The 17565-nt window shown below is 43.7% G+C and overlaps 1 protein-coding gene across 2 annotated transcripts in view; it reads left to right on the forward strand.

Annotated features, from left to right (window-relative positions):
- The window catches only part of atrnl1a (attractin-like 1a), a 274339-nt gene that overhangs the window by 163533 nt on the left and 93241 nt on the right, over window positions 1-17565 (forward strand). For both annotated transcript variants that reach the window (XM_072390520.1, XM_072390521.1), the window contains 2 exons: window positions 3380-3441; window positions 14638-14716. In XM_072390520.1, coding sequence (XP_072246621.1) covers window positions 3380-3441; window positions 14638-14716 — 141 coding nt within the window. The remainder of the gene's footprint in view (window positions 1-3379; window positions 3442-14637; window positions 14717-17565) is intronic.

A 17565-nucleotide genomic window follows, 5' to 3' on the forward strand; every position in this document is an offset into this window, starting at 1 on the left:
AGAAACTTGGAAACTCTGCAGCGACTGTTTTATTGTGTTTAAACTTAACTTCATCCAGGTTAGCAAAGAGCTGCCGTGGCGCAGCTACAGCGTTTGATCAGGTTTGCCCCTTACAGGCAGTTTGTTTGTGCAGCTGATTAGATTAATTCAACTCTGTTTTGTCTCCGGTGAGAAATCCTTTTACAGGGGCAGTAAATCGCAGTAACTCCACCCGTCTGTGTGGACGTTTGGTTCAGCTTGAGTCGACATGACGGGTAAAAACGGTTTGTTTATGAGCCGTCCGGAGCAAATAAAAGTTGTAGAAACTTTCGCTTAGTGGTCTTCTTATTTTTGAGCTGCTTTTCTTGGTGCTTTAAAGTCATATTTTGTCCTATTTAAGATTCTGATGTTGAAAAGACACATTTTATATAAAAAAAACACCAAATATATCATCTTTATTCTAAAAGTCAGAGTTATTGTGTTAAATAATCCTGATATTAGCCTTTAACTGAGCTGGTTTTAGAGCATAAATGAGGTTTTGGTTTGTTTATTGGTGTATAATCCTTATCTGCCCCCCTGGAGTCTGCAGAACAGGCTTTAAATGTGTTGAACCCAACACCCTGAAACAATCTGGGACATGTTTTTCCCACGAAATGAATGAATTTCCTGGTCGTTTTTGCGTGGTCGTGTCGGCGGTTCAATCCCCACTGCGACCAAATGCAAAAGCATGAATGAGAAACACGTGTAAAGATCTTTGTAGAACCCAAACGAGGTTAAAAATAAGCAGAAACTCGGGTACTTTAGAGAAGAATAGATGCTTGTTGAAGTTTCTCCTTAAAAGGAATCCTGAATCCAGCTGGTCTGAGATCAGATCAACAAAGAAACAGCTGAACCGCTGCTGTTTTCCCCTTTGGTTGTAATCGTTTCTGGTGATTTGTGTGTTTGTGGCTCTGCAGAGGAGCGTGCTGGGAAGAAAAGGGCGTGTTCCAATCAGCTTATTGATCATAGCTGTGTTAAACTACTGCAGTTGTTGGTGAGATATCAGTTAGTGGTTGTTTTTGCTCTTCTGTGACTGATTGTTGCATCTGTTTCTGAACGCACGTTAATCCATTTAACAGTTTACTGGGAGCGCGTGTGCACTCATAACTCTTGATATTGTCAGGGGGCAGTGATGTAAACTGCTGCATTGGAAGCCTGGATGCAAAGCCAGGCTCTTTTCTCCCTGATGCCTGTATTAATGCAGCGTCCCTCCGGACCAGAATCAGCTTTTCTGCAGCTTTTTCACTGTCAGGCCATTTTACCTGCTGAACAAATGCTGGTAAACCTCTTAAGCCCATTCTGCCCCATTTTCTCTCTCCTCCCCTCCCACGTTGTCCCAGAAGATTTACCAAAGACGCAGCTTCTCCCACTAATGGGGCCTTTTAAAGGTATCCCCACGTTGAACATGCTTGAAATATGTTGGACTGAATTTGTCGTGATGTTTTACAGCCTTTCTGTATTTTTATCTGGATCTTCATGGGTGGAAGTGAAAGAATAATTGAATTTTATCAGTTAAGCTTGTCCTTCACATCAGGCGTCCACCACCAGATGTGAGGGTTTCAGGTCATGGCTTCTCCTAAATCTGCGGTTCGACTGGTCAGCCTGTCCAGAAGCACTAAACTCAGTCACTTTCAGGGTAAAATGTGCAACTAAAGCTATCAGAGATTGAATATGGATGCATCCTAATAAACTTTACCTCATTTCTGCTCGTCTTCCTGCAGCTTTTCTCCAATTTAATTCAGGAAAAGCGTCACAAGTAACACGTGAACGCCTTGGAGAAGAGCGATTTCAGTTCAAACATGAAGAGGAAAGGCTTTTCAGAGGGTTAAAACTTCACTCTGAGCAACACAAACTGCTGTTGATTGCACTGAATTATGTTCTGAGATGAGGTGAGGTCAGGGGGTGAGGATCACATGCACTGATGGGAATAAGCATGAGTGGGTGTGGATGCTGATGAAACGAGTGGAAACACAGAAAATCATGTTTTATGGGGGAACATGCATCATAATAATAACAGGATGAAGATTTCTTATTGGCACTTTAACACAAAACATGATTAGTTCTGCTGTTCATGCTCTTTTTGTCCAGATGTTGTTAAATGTAGAAACTTTATTAAAAGTTAGTTTATCCAGATGTCCTGTATCTTTAATAGTCACACACAGAATAAAAGTCAAAGTTTCATTAACTTTGCTCATAAAACATTAGAAATGAGTTGGAAATCTCATCCTAAACCGGTGATTAATGAACTGATTTTTAAGTCTCACATTTCTGTATTTCTATCGGACGTCACATCTGAGTTACAATATAACATATTTAAATAATCTTATGCAGGTTTCTGAACTTTTCTGTCTGTAAAATCTAATTAGGTAACAAATTAAACTTGTTTAGACGTGGAATATGTGACTTTAAAGGCTTCATGGGTTGATTAAAGTGTTACAACATTCAGTTATTTAGACATGTTGAAGTTTTATTTAGATATACTTGTTAAAGTGACAGAAAGCCACGATGTGCACGTGTCTCAGTCCATGTGGAGTCTTTGTTTTCTGATGAGGCGTCACGTTTTAAAACCTATCAGCGGCGGATGGAAACAGGCGGGGTTCGGTGTGCTTTTACTTAACTTGCAGTAATGAGCGTTGTTTTCGGGTCAGGATGAAGGAAGGATTCCTCCGAAGAGCAAATGGTGTGAAAAACTAAAAGTTAACTTCTACCACGAGCCTCTATCAGCTGATGTGTGACTGCAGGAGTTCACACTTGTATTTAAAGTGATATTAAGATGAAAAGAAGCAGCTTTTTCGTTCAAACGAGACTCTAATGAATTAAATTTCTGTCTGATTAATGGAAAACCCCTGAAAGGTGCTTCAGACATCCTGATAATCTGTTCCCTGTAAAAGCTGGATTTGAATGTGCATAAGCAGATATAAATAAAGGTCCAAATGGAAAGTATCTGCATGGCTAAATGCATCAAGGACCAGGTGAGTAAAAGCTGTCGTGAGTGGGTTGAACCGACCGCCTCTGAACTGTCGACATGTGCCAGATGTGTCGGTCATTTCTGCACCTGCAGAAACGTGGATGATGGACACTGGAGCCGTAGCATCCAGCAGAAGAGCCATGTGGTCGTGGCTTTTTGTGTTTTCAGGGATATTTGTCAGAAATAAAACTTCAGTTTTAGGGCCTTGGATGGAAGTTTATCTCGAGTTCATGCTCTGCAACACGTGGAGAGCTGCAGAAAAGCAGAGTTTATTGTATGGAAGTAGAAACTAAGTCATCACACACAATAAAGAAGTAAATAAATGAATTAAAGGGGTGTTAGAGTAAAGGAATGAATGTGCATTCTCTCACAGTTTTCCCCCTTTTCCCCCAGATTGCTTTCTCCCAGCACAACAGCATCATGGACCTGGTGCAGTTCTTCGTTACCTTCTTCAGGTAAGCCATATTTTCTGTATGTTACATATTCTCTGCAGCTGATGTGGGAAGGTTCACACTAAACTAAACCACAGCCTGAACTCTGTGGGTTGCAGTAAGATGGCAGCTGCCTCGGGCAAGACACTTCACCACAAATGGCACCGGTAGCTTCTGAATCTGCTCAGCAGCAGAAAGTTAAACTGTGTAGGAGTTAACAGAGCAGGTGAGGAAGAGCAGGTTTATTAGAATAGGGCTGATTTTAGTCTGAAACTGAACTGACCGTGTTGCAGTGAGCTGGAACTTGGGATTTATACCTGGAAATTCAATAAAATGCAATTATCTGCATAAATTACCTGCCGTTTACAGGACAAAAGTCCTTCATTTCTATAGATTTCCTTTTAAGTGTCTTTACTTGTTTTTTTAAAGACATTTTCACTCTTTTCCCAGTCATTGTACCCGACTATTTTAAGAGGAATGTGTTTTTTTTTCTGTTTCTGTTTAAACCACCTTAACTCTGACCTATTCAAGCTTCGAAAAGACTCCTAACTCAAGGGATGAACCAGTGTTGTCGACACAGAACAGACAACTTAGCAAAGAAGCCATTTTAAACTGGATCTTTAGGCACTTTGTCACAAAGACACATCATTTGTTCCCATTTCTTTAGCTGCATCTATGAAAAACAGCAAAGATAACACGGTTTGACAGACAGAAAATAGGATTTCTGCAGCAACAAGGTGATTCCCAAAGAGCTATTAGCTGAAAACTTGGCATATCTCAGCATGGTGTGCAGTGTGTCCTTAAAACATTTGAGGAAACTGGACAAGTGGAGGACAAAAGAAGAAGTGTCAGGCCTAAAAAACTATCTCCAGCAGATGAACAGGATCTGAAAGTGATGTCCTTAAGAAAGAGGAAAAAATCCAGCTGTGACCTGACAGGACCTGAGAGATGCATCTGGACCTTCAGCTGATCCATCTTCTGTTGGCCCAAGCCTCATCAGAAATGGTCTCCATGGAAGGGTGGCTGTCAAGAAGCCGTTCTTAAGGAAGGGAAACAGGGAGAAAAGGCTGAGCTGTGCCAAATGACACAAGAAGTGGACTGAAAATCAGTGGCAACAGGTCTTATGGAGGGATGAATCCTCCCCAGAGCCCGGACCTCAACATTATTGAAGCAGTGTGGGATCATCTGACAGAGAACGGAACAAAAGGCAGCCCACATCCAAAGAAGAGCTTTGGGATGTCCTTCAAGAAGCCTGGAGAACTATTCCTGAAGACTCCTTAAAGAAATGACAGAAAGCTTGTCTCAGAGGGTTCAGGCTGAGTTGGAGAATAAAGGAACTCAGACCAGATATTCACTTTAAAGCTGCTCAGAACTGAACAAACTGTGTTATAATGCATTAATGTTGGTGAATCACATCCCTTTTCCATCTTTCTGGGAATATATAAAAAGACATGAGGGGCAACCCAAGACTTTGGCACAGTGCTGTAAATGTCTTGATTAAATATTTATGACCTGCTTCACATTGAAATACCAGCAGCTGCCTTCTCTGGAAGGAACGGTTGTCGGAGATCTTGTTTTAATTAAACTTTAACAAAACTAATAGCACACCTAAACTGTGGATTTTTTAGCTCCGTGAATGAATAACTCGGGTTACTTACGATTATTTCAAATGTCTTAGTTCATGACAGCTTCCTCTATCTCCTCATGTGGGATCCTGAGGGGCTCCCAAGTCAACTGGGACATGCATTATGGTCGCTGTGGTCAGCCAATCATAACCTCTCAAACATAACCTGTGACAGGTGCCTGGCAACCTGTCAGCTGTCACCTCTCAGAAGACGTGGATCTATTCTGAGCCTCTTGAATTTGCAGTCTTGTTCTTCTGGTCATTACTCTGATTTATGCTTCATAATTAAAGAATTATGGTCATTAAAAAGGTCTAAAAATGCTTAAATTCTTTCACCTGAATAGAGCCGTCCTCTCCTGCCACATACTGGACTTTAACCACTGCAGGAGTCTTTTTAAAGTCCACAAAATACACAAAAACTGCGTTAAAATAAACAGCCCTGGTCCTCTGTGCCATAACCTGCATTAAACCCACATTGTTCCTCCTTTCTGCAAGGCTGGCAGGCCTTTCCAGTACCCTGACATGGCATTTTCCAGCAATAATGACAAGTGAGACAATTAAGTTTGTCAGTATTAAATATTAATATCATACCAACTGGAGCTACTTAAAGGTTTTAGCAGCAGAATCGAGGCGAGTTTTAAATTAAGCAGCATACGAGTCCAATCTCCTCTGTGAGTCTGTCGGAAACCAACGGCCCCACAATGCCGTCACTGTTGTGGACGGGGCGGGCGTCGTTTGTGCTGCAGCTCGCAGTCGTGCAGATACAGCGACTCTAATGAGAGGGCTTTAGGAATGAAGGCTGCTGTCTTCGGGCAAGATTCTGCCACTCAGCTGCGACACCGGACAAGTGTGTGTGTGGTTTCATGTGTGTTTGTGTCTGTTTTCATGCCTGAGCGTGTCACTGTGCAGCCATGTGAGGAAGGCAGCCGCTTTATTGCCCAAGGCTGGCTTCCGGACATCCGCAACCTTTAGACCTGCATATGTGGATGATGTCATCATTACGGGACAGTGTCAAGTTTTGCCGGGAGAGTTTTTGGTGTGTGTTGGTCACTGCCCTCGTTCAGTTTAATCTCTTCTGCACTGCATCAGATTCTGGGTGATAAAAGGTTCTGTTCTTGGGGTTTTTTGTATATACCTTTGGTTTATCTTCTGTCCTCGTTATGTGATGTCATAGTTATTCATAGGTGCTTAAACACAAGTAGGTCAATCTGTTAAAGACACAAAATTATCTCCAAATCCATTCATTTGATAGATCAGGCAGATGTTTCCAGCTGAAAGTTGGGATATATACACAGTATACTCTGCATATTGAGAACCAAACAGCAGGCGGACACAGGCAGCACCTTTCTGTTGAAGATGCTCGATGATTCGATGTCTGAAAACTGAGATATTTTCTGTGTGCAAACACCGCTCCAGTGAGATGGCGATTTGTCTTCAGACTATGTTCATCAGACATTTTACCACCTGATCACCTCAAAGTAAAGATGCTAATCTGGTCCTGCTTTTGACTGCAATTGGGACACTGAATTTCCATCTTTACCTTAAAAAAATCTCAAATAAACAGAGCCAAAAGAGGTTAAACCCACAATTTTCGTTTAGTTACTCTTCATTTAATAAGATATTAGAGAAAACATCTGTACGGTGTATGTATTCTGCCTCTTTTCATCACTGTCCAGTGTGTGAATAAAGCAAATAGAAGCTTAATATCAGCCAAAATGTGATGAAATCACTTCATATTAAAGCAGCAGGAGCACAGCTGCTTACACATAAACTGACGTAACCGCTGAAACTTCAGTGGAAAGTACGAAGGTGCACGTCTACTGCGTAAGTGTGTCTGTATTTATTTAGTCTAACATCAGGGATCAAGTATAGACAGCAGGCATCGCAGTGTATGACAGGCTGAGCAAAGCTTTCAGAGGTTTTTGAAGGAAAGCAGAGACAATTAACTGAAGGAACTGAAGCAAGATGATGTCTAATTGCGCTTTATAGCTCACCAAGTGTGCTCACTGTCTGGGTTCCAGCTGTTGAAGTGGGCTGAGGAGCTTAGAAACTTTTCTTAGACGACCAAGAATCACACACGAGGCAGGGCAGGTAATTTATTACTGAATTGCTTTCTGGTCCCGCAGCAGGAAGGCCGGCTCAATCACAAAGTTCATAATTAGTAAAAGCTTGTTCAGAGATTACTGCTCAGTAACTCTGACTCTTTCTGTTCTTTACGTGACTGCAGAGCCTTTAAAAATGTCCACGTTTTGTCACGACTGTAAGAAAACGTCGCTTCTTATTTATCTATCTTTGCACATGTGAATGAAGCCAAAACAACTGCAGAAACGTGGATTTTAGGTCGTTTAGATGGTGATTTGCTTTTTAAATCCTGATTATTATTAAACCAGAACAACAATCTTCAGATGTTTAACAGCGACCTCGAGGTCACATGCTGTCTTAACGGGACACTTTAGTCATAATTGTAGAGCCATTTCTCAGTCTGCAGACAGAAAGCAACAGTCCCTGAGGAGGGAGGGTTGTTCATCTATCCTGAGGAATGAATCTCCGCTCTGGTTGGTTTTATAGTGCTGACCAGACCTGCTGCTGTGCGGCCCGGTGCTGGAACTCTACTGGGGAGATCATACCTATCATACCTATATAGGAACATGTCGTGGTCTTCATCGGTGTTTCTCACTTCCGGTCCTCATGACCCAAATGAACGGCTGCTTATCAGGCCACTGCAGAGCTTGATGACGAGCTGATCATTTGAATCAGGTGTGGAGGAGGAGGGAAACATCGAAAACATGCAGGACAGTGGGTCATGAGGACCGGAATTGAGAAACACTGGTCTACACGCATGCTCTGATCCTTCCCCAAGTGGAGGAGTTCAAGTATCTCGGGGTCTTGTTCACAGTGAGGGACGAATGGATCGGTGCAGCATCTGCAGTGTTGCTGCACCGACCCGTCGTGGTGAAGAAGGAGCTGAGCCAGAAGGCGAAGCTCTCTATTTACTGGTCAATCTACGTTCCCATCCTCACCGATGGTCACGAGCTGTGGGGAGAGACCGAAAGCACGAGATCGCGAATACAAGCGGCCGAAATGGGCGTGTCTGGGCTCTCCCTTAGAGATAGGGTGAGAAGCTCAGTCATCCAGGAGGGGCTCGGAGTAGAACCGCTGCTCCTCCGCATTGAGAGGAGTCAGATGTGGTGGCATCTGGTTAGGATGCCCCCTGGACTCCTCCCTGGTGAGGTGTTCTGGGCCCGTCCCACTGGGAGGAGACCCGGGGAAGACCCAGGACACGTTGGAGAGACTATGGCCTGGGAACGCCTCGGGGTCCCCCCGGAAGAGCTGGAGGAAGTGGCCGGGGACAGGGAGGTCTGGGTTTCTCTGTTAAAGCTGCTGCCCGATCCCCGGAGAAGCAGCAGATGATGGATGGTCTACATAGATTAGTTTAACTTAATCTCTGGGGCACCAACAAGTATCAGAAGACCAGGCTGATGGTTATGATTGTCATTCTTAAACGTGGAAAACCTGAAACACTGCAGATTAATTGATAATCGATCCCCACAGAACTTTGCTGGAGGCGAACATTGACCCAGAGGAGTCAGTTCTAGAGAAATTTGTTCTCAGGGGGGGGGGTCTCAGGAACTTCGTGTCGAGTAGCTTCGTCGCTGTTTTGGAAACTGCGAGACAGAAGCTGATTGCTAATCAGAGCTGGAAGTAATTGGACGAAAATGAACTCCAGTGTCGCCAATTAGCATTTGAGATATAAACACCATATAATTATGCCGATTTTCTCCTTTTTCCCCCCTTCATTTATAATTGAGAATGCTCATTTGGCTTGGACGAAGGGCGTTTGTTGAATTTTGAAACTAATTGTGAAGGAAGATGACAGGAATTAGTCTTCAACATTTCAAAAACAGGCCAATACAACAATAAAATGACGCCATTGTGCAATGACTCATTAGAATAATGATGGCTGCAGTGAAATGATGCCGCGAGCTGAGCTTTTTCTCTGATTCTGCATCATTTCCTCTTCTTACCTTCTGTTTGCACAGAACATAATGGCTTTGGTTTGGCTTAATCGATTTAGATGTTGTATAAATGTTGCCACACCATTCTTTTACAGTAATGGGTTTATATGCAGGTAATTAGCTTCACAAAAGTAATTCTAGAGGACACAGAATGACTCAATTTTGAACGATTTGCTGTAAATATCCAACAGAAGCTTGGTTAAGCCAGATCTGAGGCTTCTTCTGTCCATCACTGAGGATCCTGGTGGCCTCGACCTGAGCTACAAAGATGTTGATCCCGCTTGAAGTGGAGTTTAAAACTGGCCAGATTTGATTTAATAAGTCTTTGACCCACTCAGACTGAAGTATCAGACCTGGTGAGACTTTCCATGCATTTACATGACAAACCAAAGGTCAACGACTGTTTATGCCATGATCCTAATTTCCTTTGGGCTGAAAAATGAAGGTTTTAGTGGACAGTTTAAAGTTTTTCAGAGCATCCTGCCGGGCTTCAGGTCTGTTTTCACAACATTTCTACTGGTCCAGACTACAAAACGCGGCGGATTTACAGAAAAGGCTCAAAGATTGCAAAATAAATTTGTTTTTCTGACTTATTTCTCTGCCATGATGCAACATTTTGTCACATTATCAACTTCACATGATGTGGACTCCTGCTGCGACGGTCAAGACCGACTTAAATAAAACCCAAACAGAGGTTACAGGAGTAGAAAGTGACGCTTTTCATGCGTCGGGCTGCGAGTTCGACTCCTTTTCCACGTAAGCGAGTCTTAAGAGAAGAAAATCGAGTTGTCTTTTGTGTGTTTGGAGAAAGAATGGCAGAGTGAGAGATGAAGGCTGCAGGGAGTCACTGATGCATATGAGCGAGATAACAGTGGTGCTGGCAGAGGACTGGCTGTTAGCATGTGGACCTGCTTTACTCGGTGTTTTACGTTTGAGCTGAGATGATCCCCAGCAAAACAAATTAAGCATAATGTAATCGGAACCAATCTGTGGAGCTGAGACCAAGCATGTATTCTGATTCTCTACAGTTGTCCATCCAGATGTTTCAGAGAGTTATTTTTGCCTCTCACCTGTGACTCTCTGACACGGGTAGTTAGCATAAAGAGTGAAAAGTACGTGGTTTTATTTAAGGTATCCGTCTACAGTTCGACGCTCACGGTTCGGCTGTGAGAGGCACACATTTTTACTTCTTACACAGTCGATGCTGACCTGGTCATAAATAACCACCAGAAGCTTTTTAACTTTGGTGAAGCTGAAACCTTAAAGCTGTTACGTCCTCTGCTTCCAGCCGGTAAATGTGGGGTTTTTCTACCTGTGGAAACACAACCTTTCCACTCCTGTGGCTCTGGAGCAGAGACTTTCTGCTGTAGATCAACAAACTCATGCATTTTGATCTGAGATTTGTTTTAAAACAACTGTCTATCTTCTTTAATCAGATCTCTGATCCTTCATCTGAGACACGACCGAGTTCCAAATGTTTACCCCGTTTAGTACTTAGTACCCCATTAAAGTTCAAGGTGTGCAAATATACTGACAAGTTTGCAGCCTGGCTCTGCTGTTTTGCAGCCTGGCTCTGTTGTTTTGCAGCCTGGCTCTGCTGTTTTGCAGCCTGGCTCTGCTGTTTTGCAGCCTGGCTCTGTTGTTTTGCAGCTTGGCTCTGCTGTTTTGCAGCCTGGCTCTGCTGTTTTGCAGCCTGGCTCTGTTGTTTTGCAGCCTGGCTCTGTTGTTTCGCAGCCTGGCTCTGCTGTTTTGCAGCTTGGCTCTGTTGTTTTGCAGCCTGGCTCTGCTGTTTAGCAGCCTGGCTCTGCTGTTTAGCAGCCTGGCTCTGCTGTTTTGCAGCTTGGCTCTGTTGTTTTGCAGCCTGGCTCTGCTGTTTTGCAGCCTGGCTCTGCTGTTTTGCAGCCTGGCTCTGCTGTTTTGCAGCCTGGCTCTGCTGTTTTGCAGCCTGGCTCTGTTGTTTTGCAGCCTGGCTCTGCTGTTTTGCAGCCTGGCTCTGTTGTTTTGCAGCCTGGCTCTGTTGTTTCGCAGCCTGGCTCTGCTGTTTTGCAGCTTGGCTCTGTTGTTTTGCAGCCTGGCTCTGCTGTTTTGCAGCCTGGCTCTGCTGTTTTGCAGCCTGGCTCTGTTGTTTAGCAGCCTGGCTCTGTTGTTTAGCAGCCTGGCTCTGCTGTTTTGCAGCCTGGCTCTGTTGTTTTGCAGCCTGGCTCTGTTGTTTTGCAGCCTGGTTCTGTTGTTTCGCAGTCTGGCTCTGTTGTTTTGCAGCCTGGCTCTGTTGTTTTGCAGCCTGGCTCTGCTGTTTTGCAGCCTGGCTCTTGGTATGTGGAGGTTAACATTGCAGTGGAAGGCTGAACTCCTTGACTGACGGTGTAAAGCTCATGCAGCCCCAAACTTAATCTCCTGGCTGTTCAATCTGTTCGATCGCTCTTACCTGTGGCTGAACAGTCTTAAAGCTAAACCTCTCAGGGGCTCAGTGGAGTGTTAACAAATCCACAAGCCACCTCCCTCCTCTTCCTCTGGCCTCCTACCTAATGCTTCTGTAATAGCAACAATTAGCCACTCCGCTCCACTGGTTAGATGGCTAAGCTCAGGCCCCGTGGCTCCATTAATGGCGAGCCGAGGTAAAAAGGAGCGAGTGGGGAAATCTTTGACCTGATTGGATTTGAACCCCAGCCAGTGAAGGCTGTTTAGAACTGAGAGGATGAAGAATTATTGCAGGGGAGTGTTCTTGCTTCTTGCTTTAATTGTATCGGAGAACAGGAAGTTTAATCAGGGGTCGATGCAAATCTGGTTTCTGGCTCTGTTGAATGTGATTTCAACAGCATGTTGGCTCTAAATGGTTGAAGAATACCATCTTAGTTCACTTGTTACTGCATTTACATTTAAATGTAGAAGTGGCAAAGCACTTTGAAACTAACAGAAACAACAATAAGAGCAGCTGAACACAAGATCAATCCCAGGCTTCTTCTGCAGGTCAAGCTGATTGCATGGAGCTTTCTGCTATTGGTTAAACCAGATTTAGGCTTTAACACTTCAGTGATTTGACAGCAGCTGATGAATGAGCATCATCAATCTTTCAAATCACAGTAGTTGTTGGTGTATTATTAACTTTTTAAGGTCTGAAATAAGTCACATATCATTAAATGTTGAATGAGAATAAACTATGTGGCAAATAACATCAAAGTATTTCCCTGTGAGAGACTCAAAATCAGGAGTTTGTTAATAATTTTCAGTAAATTCTGAAGGTTTAATGTAAAGTTTATAGGTAATAAAATGTTTTAATGAGCAGTGGTTTTAAGCAGAAACCGTTCAGGTCTTAAAGTTTTTTAACTTTTGTTTAGTTCCTTAACCGCTGTTGGCAGTAAAATCCAGGAAGCTGGATGAAGAAGTCTTGGACCAGGATGGTTTTCATGGAGCAGCATCAGTGGGAGTCTCGGGGATTTCCTGACTGCGATGTGTCCCAACGCTGCTCAGAGGTCGGCGGCGGATTAAAGACGCCGCGACTGCCGCCTGAAAATGCTCGTTGCAGCCCTAATACCCTTTACAATGTTGTCTTCTCCACTCTGAGGAGACACACACTGACACACACAGGCGGATAAAGAGGAGGATTGTTCAGGAGCTGCTGTCCTCAGCAATTTCTCAGGGACTTCCTGTCATTAGAGGGTGCGCTTGTTTTGAGTTTGTCAGAAGCTCTGGTTGAGAGAGGAGCTTTGTGTTTGGCCAGATAACTTTGCCCTCCAGACAGAACGAGTGCGCAGGAGAGCTTGTTCATTGTTTGAGAGCATCATGTCCATCGTTGACCTCTCGCTGCTCTTTGCTGGCCTAAAACCCCCCCAGCTGCCTTTGGTCACTGCGGTTTCTTTTGTCTTATCCCGCCTCAGATTTCGTAAAAATTTCTCTCTTCTGTGTCATCTTTGCTCTCTGGGAAGTGGAGGGAAGTAAATTGGAAGAAGCTGCCCTGTTAGTTCTTGTTCTGCAACCATAACGACCGTTAAAAGTGTGAAATACACAGTTATGCAGTGCACAAACGCACCGTAAAAGCATGATGGCATTTTCAAAAGGACAACCAAAATGATATCAGCCAGAGGACGTGTTATTAACATTTTAAAATTACACCCTCAACTATATCATTAACAGTCAGTTTAGCTTTTTTCGATGTTTGAATGCATGACGGTCCTGCAGATTCAATCCCTAAGAAGCTCTTATTTCAGGCAGATGGACTGTGGTTGTGCTCTTAGATAAACCAGGACAAATATAGAGCGTTTCCTGTGGAGATGGCGGCGTCATCCTCTGAGGTAAATCCGTCATTTACACGTTTAACTTTTGTCTTGTTTGGATAAAACAAACAAAAAAAAAAGATCTTACAGAGAGAAAAACCAAGAAACGGAGCCTCCTGCACGTCCATGAGGCTCGACTGCACTGCACTGCATGCTGGATTAATCTCCCCGAGTCCGTCCATCCATTCTCTTAAGCGTTTAATTCTCATGGGGTCGCGGTGGCAATATGCAGAGGAGAAAGGCCCAGACATCCCCGTCTCCAGCTACTTCCTCCAGCTCTTTATGGGCCGTTCACCGGCCAATCGAGAGACAGGATCCTTGAGTCGAGTCCTGGGCCTTGTTCCAGTTGCACCTCCAAAGGAAGGCGACCAGGAGGCGTCCTGAGTATCCACTGCAGTGTTTATTTACCACAGTTTAAAAGCCTTTTAAAGTTGTTGTGACATTTGTGTCTTTAAGGCATATTAAGTCAGTTTAAAGATTTTTTTTTAGCAGAGGGAGCAAATCTAGATAATGACCAGTGAGAAGAATATTAGGAAAGAGGTAATGTGTTGTATTCGTGGGCAGATATCTGGACGAGTGGAGACTTCCCCGGTCTGTGATGTCAGCTGCTGCAGAGGATATTTAGAAAAGAGTCGCCTCGTTCTGCTCAGATCGGCCGTCTCGTTAGCTTCAGATTGCTGTAAAAACTCCAATCATTTGTAAAACGGGTGCCAGAAGTTAGTCAGAATATCTGTTTTGACACAGTATTTCCCTCAGGCTTCACGCAGCTCCAAACATTACTTCGACCTATGAATGAATCGACCCGAGTTCACACAGATCAGCATCCGAGGTCACGTTAACTGTGTCGGGTAACATTTAAAGCACCAGACTAGATGGTTGCCAATGAGACATTTTATTTCCTTAGATGCTGTTTAACCAACACAAAATGTGCTCAGAATGGATAACTAAAGTTCACATGTTCGGCTCCTGTTGTTGCCTAGCAGCCGGGTGAAATCTTCATCTTAATTTTCTTTGTTTTCTTCCAATTAGCTGCTCTTTATATCTTTCCTCAACAGACAAAAATTCCAGTTGAATCAGTGAAAGTTTGGGAATTTAAATCCAAATGCAGGTCAACAGAAAGCACTTTTCCGCTTGAGGAGGCTGCTTAGTTTTGAGGATTTGAGACGTGTTTCTGCAGGAGCTTCTGCAGCTGTCTGTGGGTGTTAATTGCTGGTATTTGACAGGAAATCATAGCTGCAGAGTCCGAATATGTGAGTGTTTGTTTGTTTTTGATCGGCTGACTCACCCCACCCCACTCTCCTGTCTGCAGCTGTTTCCTGTCGCTGTTACTGGTCGCTGCCGTGGTTTGGAAGATCAAACAGACCTGCTGGGCTTCGCGGCGCAGAGAGGTAGGGCAAATGTGTTTGTGTTTATGATAACTGCCTTTATACGTGCACGTGCATAACGTGCACAGTGTTGACACATCAAAGACTAAACTGAACGACACCCACAAGTTGTGAAGGGTGCATAGATGTCATGAAAACAAAAAAAATCCCAGCTTAATGAGCGTCACCATGACTATAAACAAGGCCATTCCCCTTAATTAGTGCTCCTCATGACCCAATTAGCTCAGACGAAGTGATGCTAAACGAAGTGGAATGGAGTGATACATCACTTAAAGCGTTAACAGATGCCGCATCATTTCATATTTACTCCTGACCCTCCCAGGCACGCTCACAAAAACACTCTTTACCCCCTAAATCAATTCGGCAGCGCTGCCGTTTGACATCTTCTCTTTGAGCAGTAAGTTTTCTGCTCCGTGTTCGACTCATCAGTGAGGAATCAGAGCTGGTTCTGAGCAGCTGTGATGAGTTATCTTCTCTTATTGGTGTAACCCACAGAGGAAACGCTGTGCTTGGACACACTCGGTGGTTTCTGGCTCTGTCGTGGAGCTAAACGGGGACCTTTCCTGTCCTGATTCCGGTGGATTTGATCTCAGGTGGTGCTTTGATCTGTGGTCACACACCAGAAGATAACCCAGAGACTCCTCCGATTGTCAGTCTGAGCAGCCTGATCGTCTCAGTCGTGATTATCAGACTCACCGTCTGTGGGATCCAGCTTCCCGTTGTCATAGTAACACATCTGTCCTGAGGTACAGGTATGCTGCACTGGAGGAGGCTTAAATGTGGCTTTCCATACAGACATTTAGAGCATTTTACTGATCATTATCCAGATGTGTTTGCTTTGAACAGGCTTCTATTATGGGCTGTTCTCCGTCAAAAAGAATAAAGATGAGTAATCAAAGCTCTTCCACCGGTAATGACCACAGTCCCCTTTTTAGCCTCTTCTGCTTGTACTTTTTTCTTCTTAATTGATTCACACCTTTGAAGCTTTCACTGGGACTTCTTAAGATAATAAAGACTGAATATTCTTCCTGACTTGCACGTTATTTCGTCTGAAAGCTGCTAAATGTAAAGTTGCCAGTCAGATGGTGTAGAAAAGGATATTTTCCCAGAGTTGGTGAAGATCTGAACACAACATGGATGAGGCTGAGCTCTGAATCCATTCTATGGACTAAACAAAGCCTACTTTCGCCTTTAATTTGTGGGATGATTCAAACTGTTGCCGGGAAATGACTCCGGATATAAACAGCACAGGTTCTTTATCAGCATTTGAACATTTAGCACACACAGGTGTGTGTGTTTGCAGCACAGTGATTGATACACGGTTGTGACATGTGTTTAGCCAGCTGTGACCGCCCAGCATGTTGTTTGTTTGGCCTTGTTTCCTCAGTGTGAGGAGCAGTGTTCTGCTTGTTGGCGGGCTGGTCAACACCCGGCTACATTATTTATGAGAGCCGGTCTCATATCGCAGCAGATGCCGCAATGCTGCATTTACTGCACTGTTGGTTTGTTTACACAGGATTCCCACCGTTTCTCCATCTTTGTTTCTCTCGCTCATCCATCTCTTCTTTAAACATCTCCTCTGTCCGGTGAACCATGACTCAGGCCTTGTAGGGAGAAAGCAGCATAACTCTGGTGTTCTGGCCCCACTTTTTTTATTATTTCCAGTTGAAATCACTCACTTTTTCACTTTATAATTGATTAATCTGATAAAAGAGGGACCAAATTTGTCAGCCAGTGTAATCTGTAACTTCTGTTCAACTCAGGCTGTGAAGAAAAGCGTGGAAAGGTCTCAGATTTTGCTGAGTAATGACACTCAGCCGACCCTGAATAGACCCACGAGGCTCCTGTAACTTGACCCTCAGTTGTTAAACTTTCCCCTTTACTCCATAAAAGCTAATTATTGATGATAGCTGCACATAATATGGCAGAAAATGAAGATTATATTAAAAAGCTTCACAAATATGTCCCTTTAAAACCATCAAGTTTCATAATTTCATGCAAATGTTAATAAACTTTAATTCTGACTGATTAAGCCGTAGTTTTTACAGTTTAAGCCCGGATACAGGAGGCTAAAATGAGTTTCCTTCTGAGGGAGGTTGTGGGAGGAGCTCCAACAAGCTGAGCTGGTTCAATGCCTTCAAAGCCGAAGTCTGTGGCGCTGAAGTTCAGAAGTGAACCCAGATGCATTCTGGGAGAAAAAATAAATAAATAAACAAACAAACAAGCGCATCATCGGCCAAGGGGCAGAACCAGAAGGAAAGACACTAACAATAACATGAACGCACGAGGAAGAAAGATTCAGGAATAAGATGATAAATAAAGAAGATGCAGACGATCCATAAACCAAAAGATAAAGAATATTTCATCTTTATTTGAATTCCAGCAGCTCTCCTGCGCACCTCCCGTCCGTCTGCCTGCCTCCATATCGTAGAAAACTTCATCTTTTTTATCCTGGAGACTTCCTCCTACTTGGCAGACTCATCTTGTGAAGATAACCCTGTTTTTATAGGAAATCTGCCGTTAGCTAACAGCACCGCCTGACCTCTGCCGTCCCCACTGCTATTACAGCAGCTCCCACATTAATTTCCTCAGATTAGATGTTTGCGCTCCTCTCGCATGAAGCAATTAACATATTGTGTCATTTCCCCCCCCTGCTCATTAAGAAGTTATACTCTGAGATGCTCTGAATTACAGGAGGATGAGAAGTCTCTGCATAATGAAGAGAGCTTGATTAAAATTAAAGTTTTAAGGCTGTTTTGTTTGTTTAGGCCTCGTCGGTGCTGCACTATAACCAGCAAATTGGCTCGTGGAGTTAATTACGCTGCCGTAAAAATGCGTTCCAGAGTCTCATT

Source organism: Leuresthes tenuis, unplaced genomic scaffold (assembly GCF_036924035.1).
Source record: "Leuresthes tenuis unplaced genomic scaffold, fLeuTen1.0.hap1 SCAF_8, whole genome shotgun sequence".
Classification (NCBI taxonomy): Eukaryota; Metazoa; Chordata; class Actinopteri; order Atheriniformes; family Atherinopsidae; genus Leuresthes; species Leuresthes tenuis.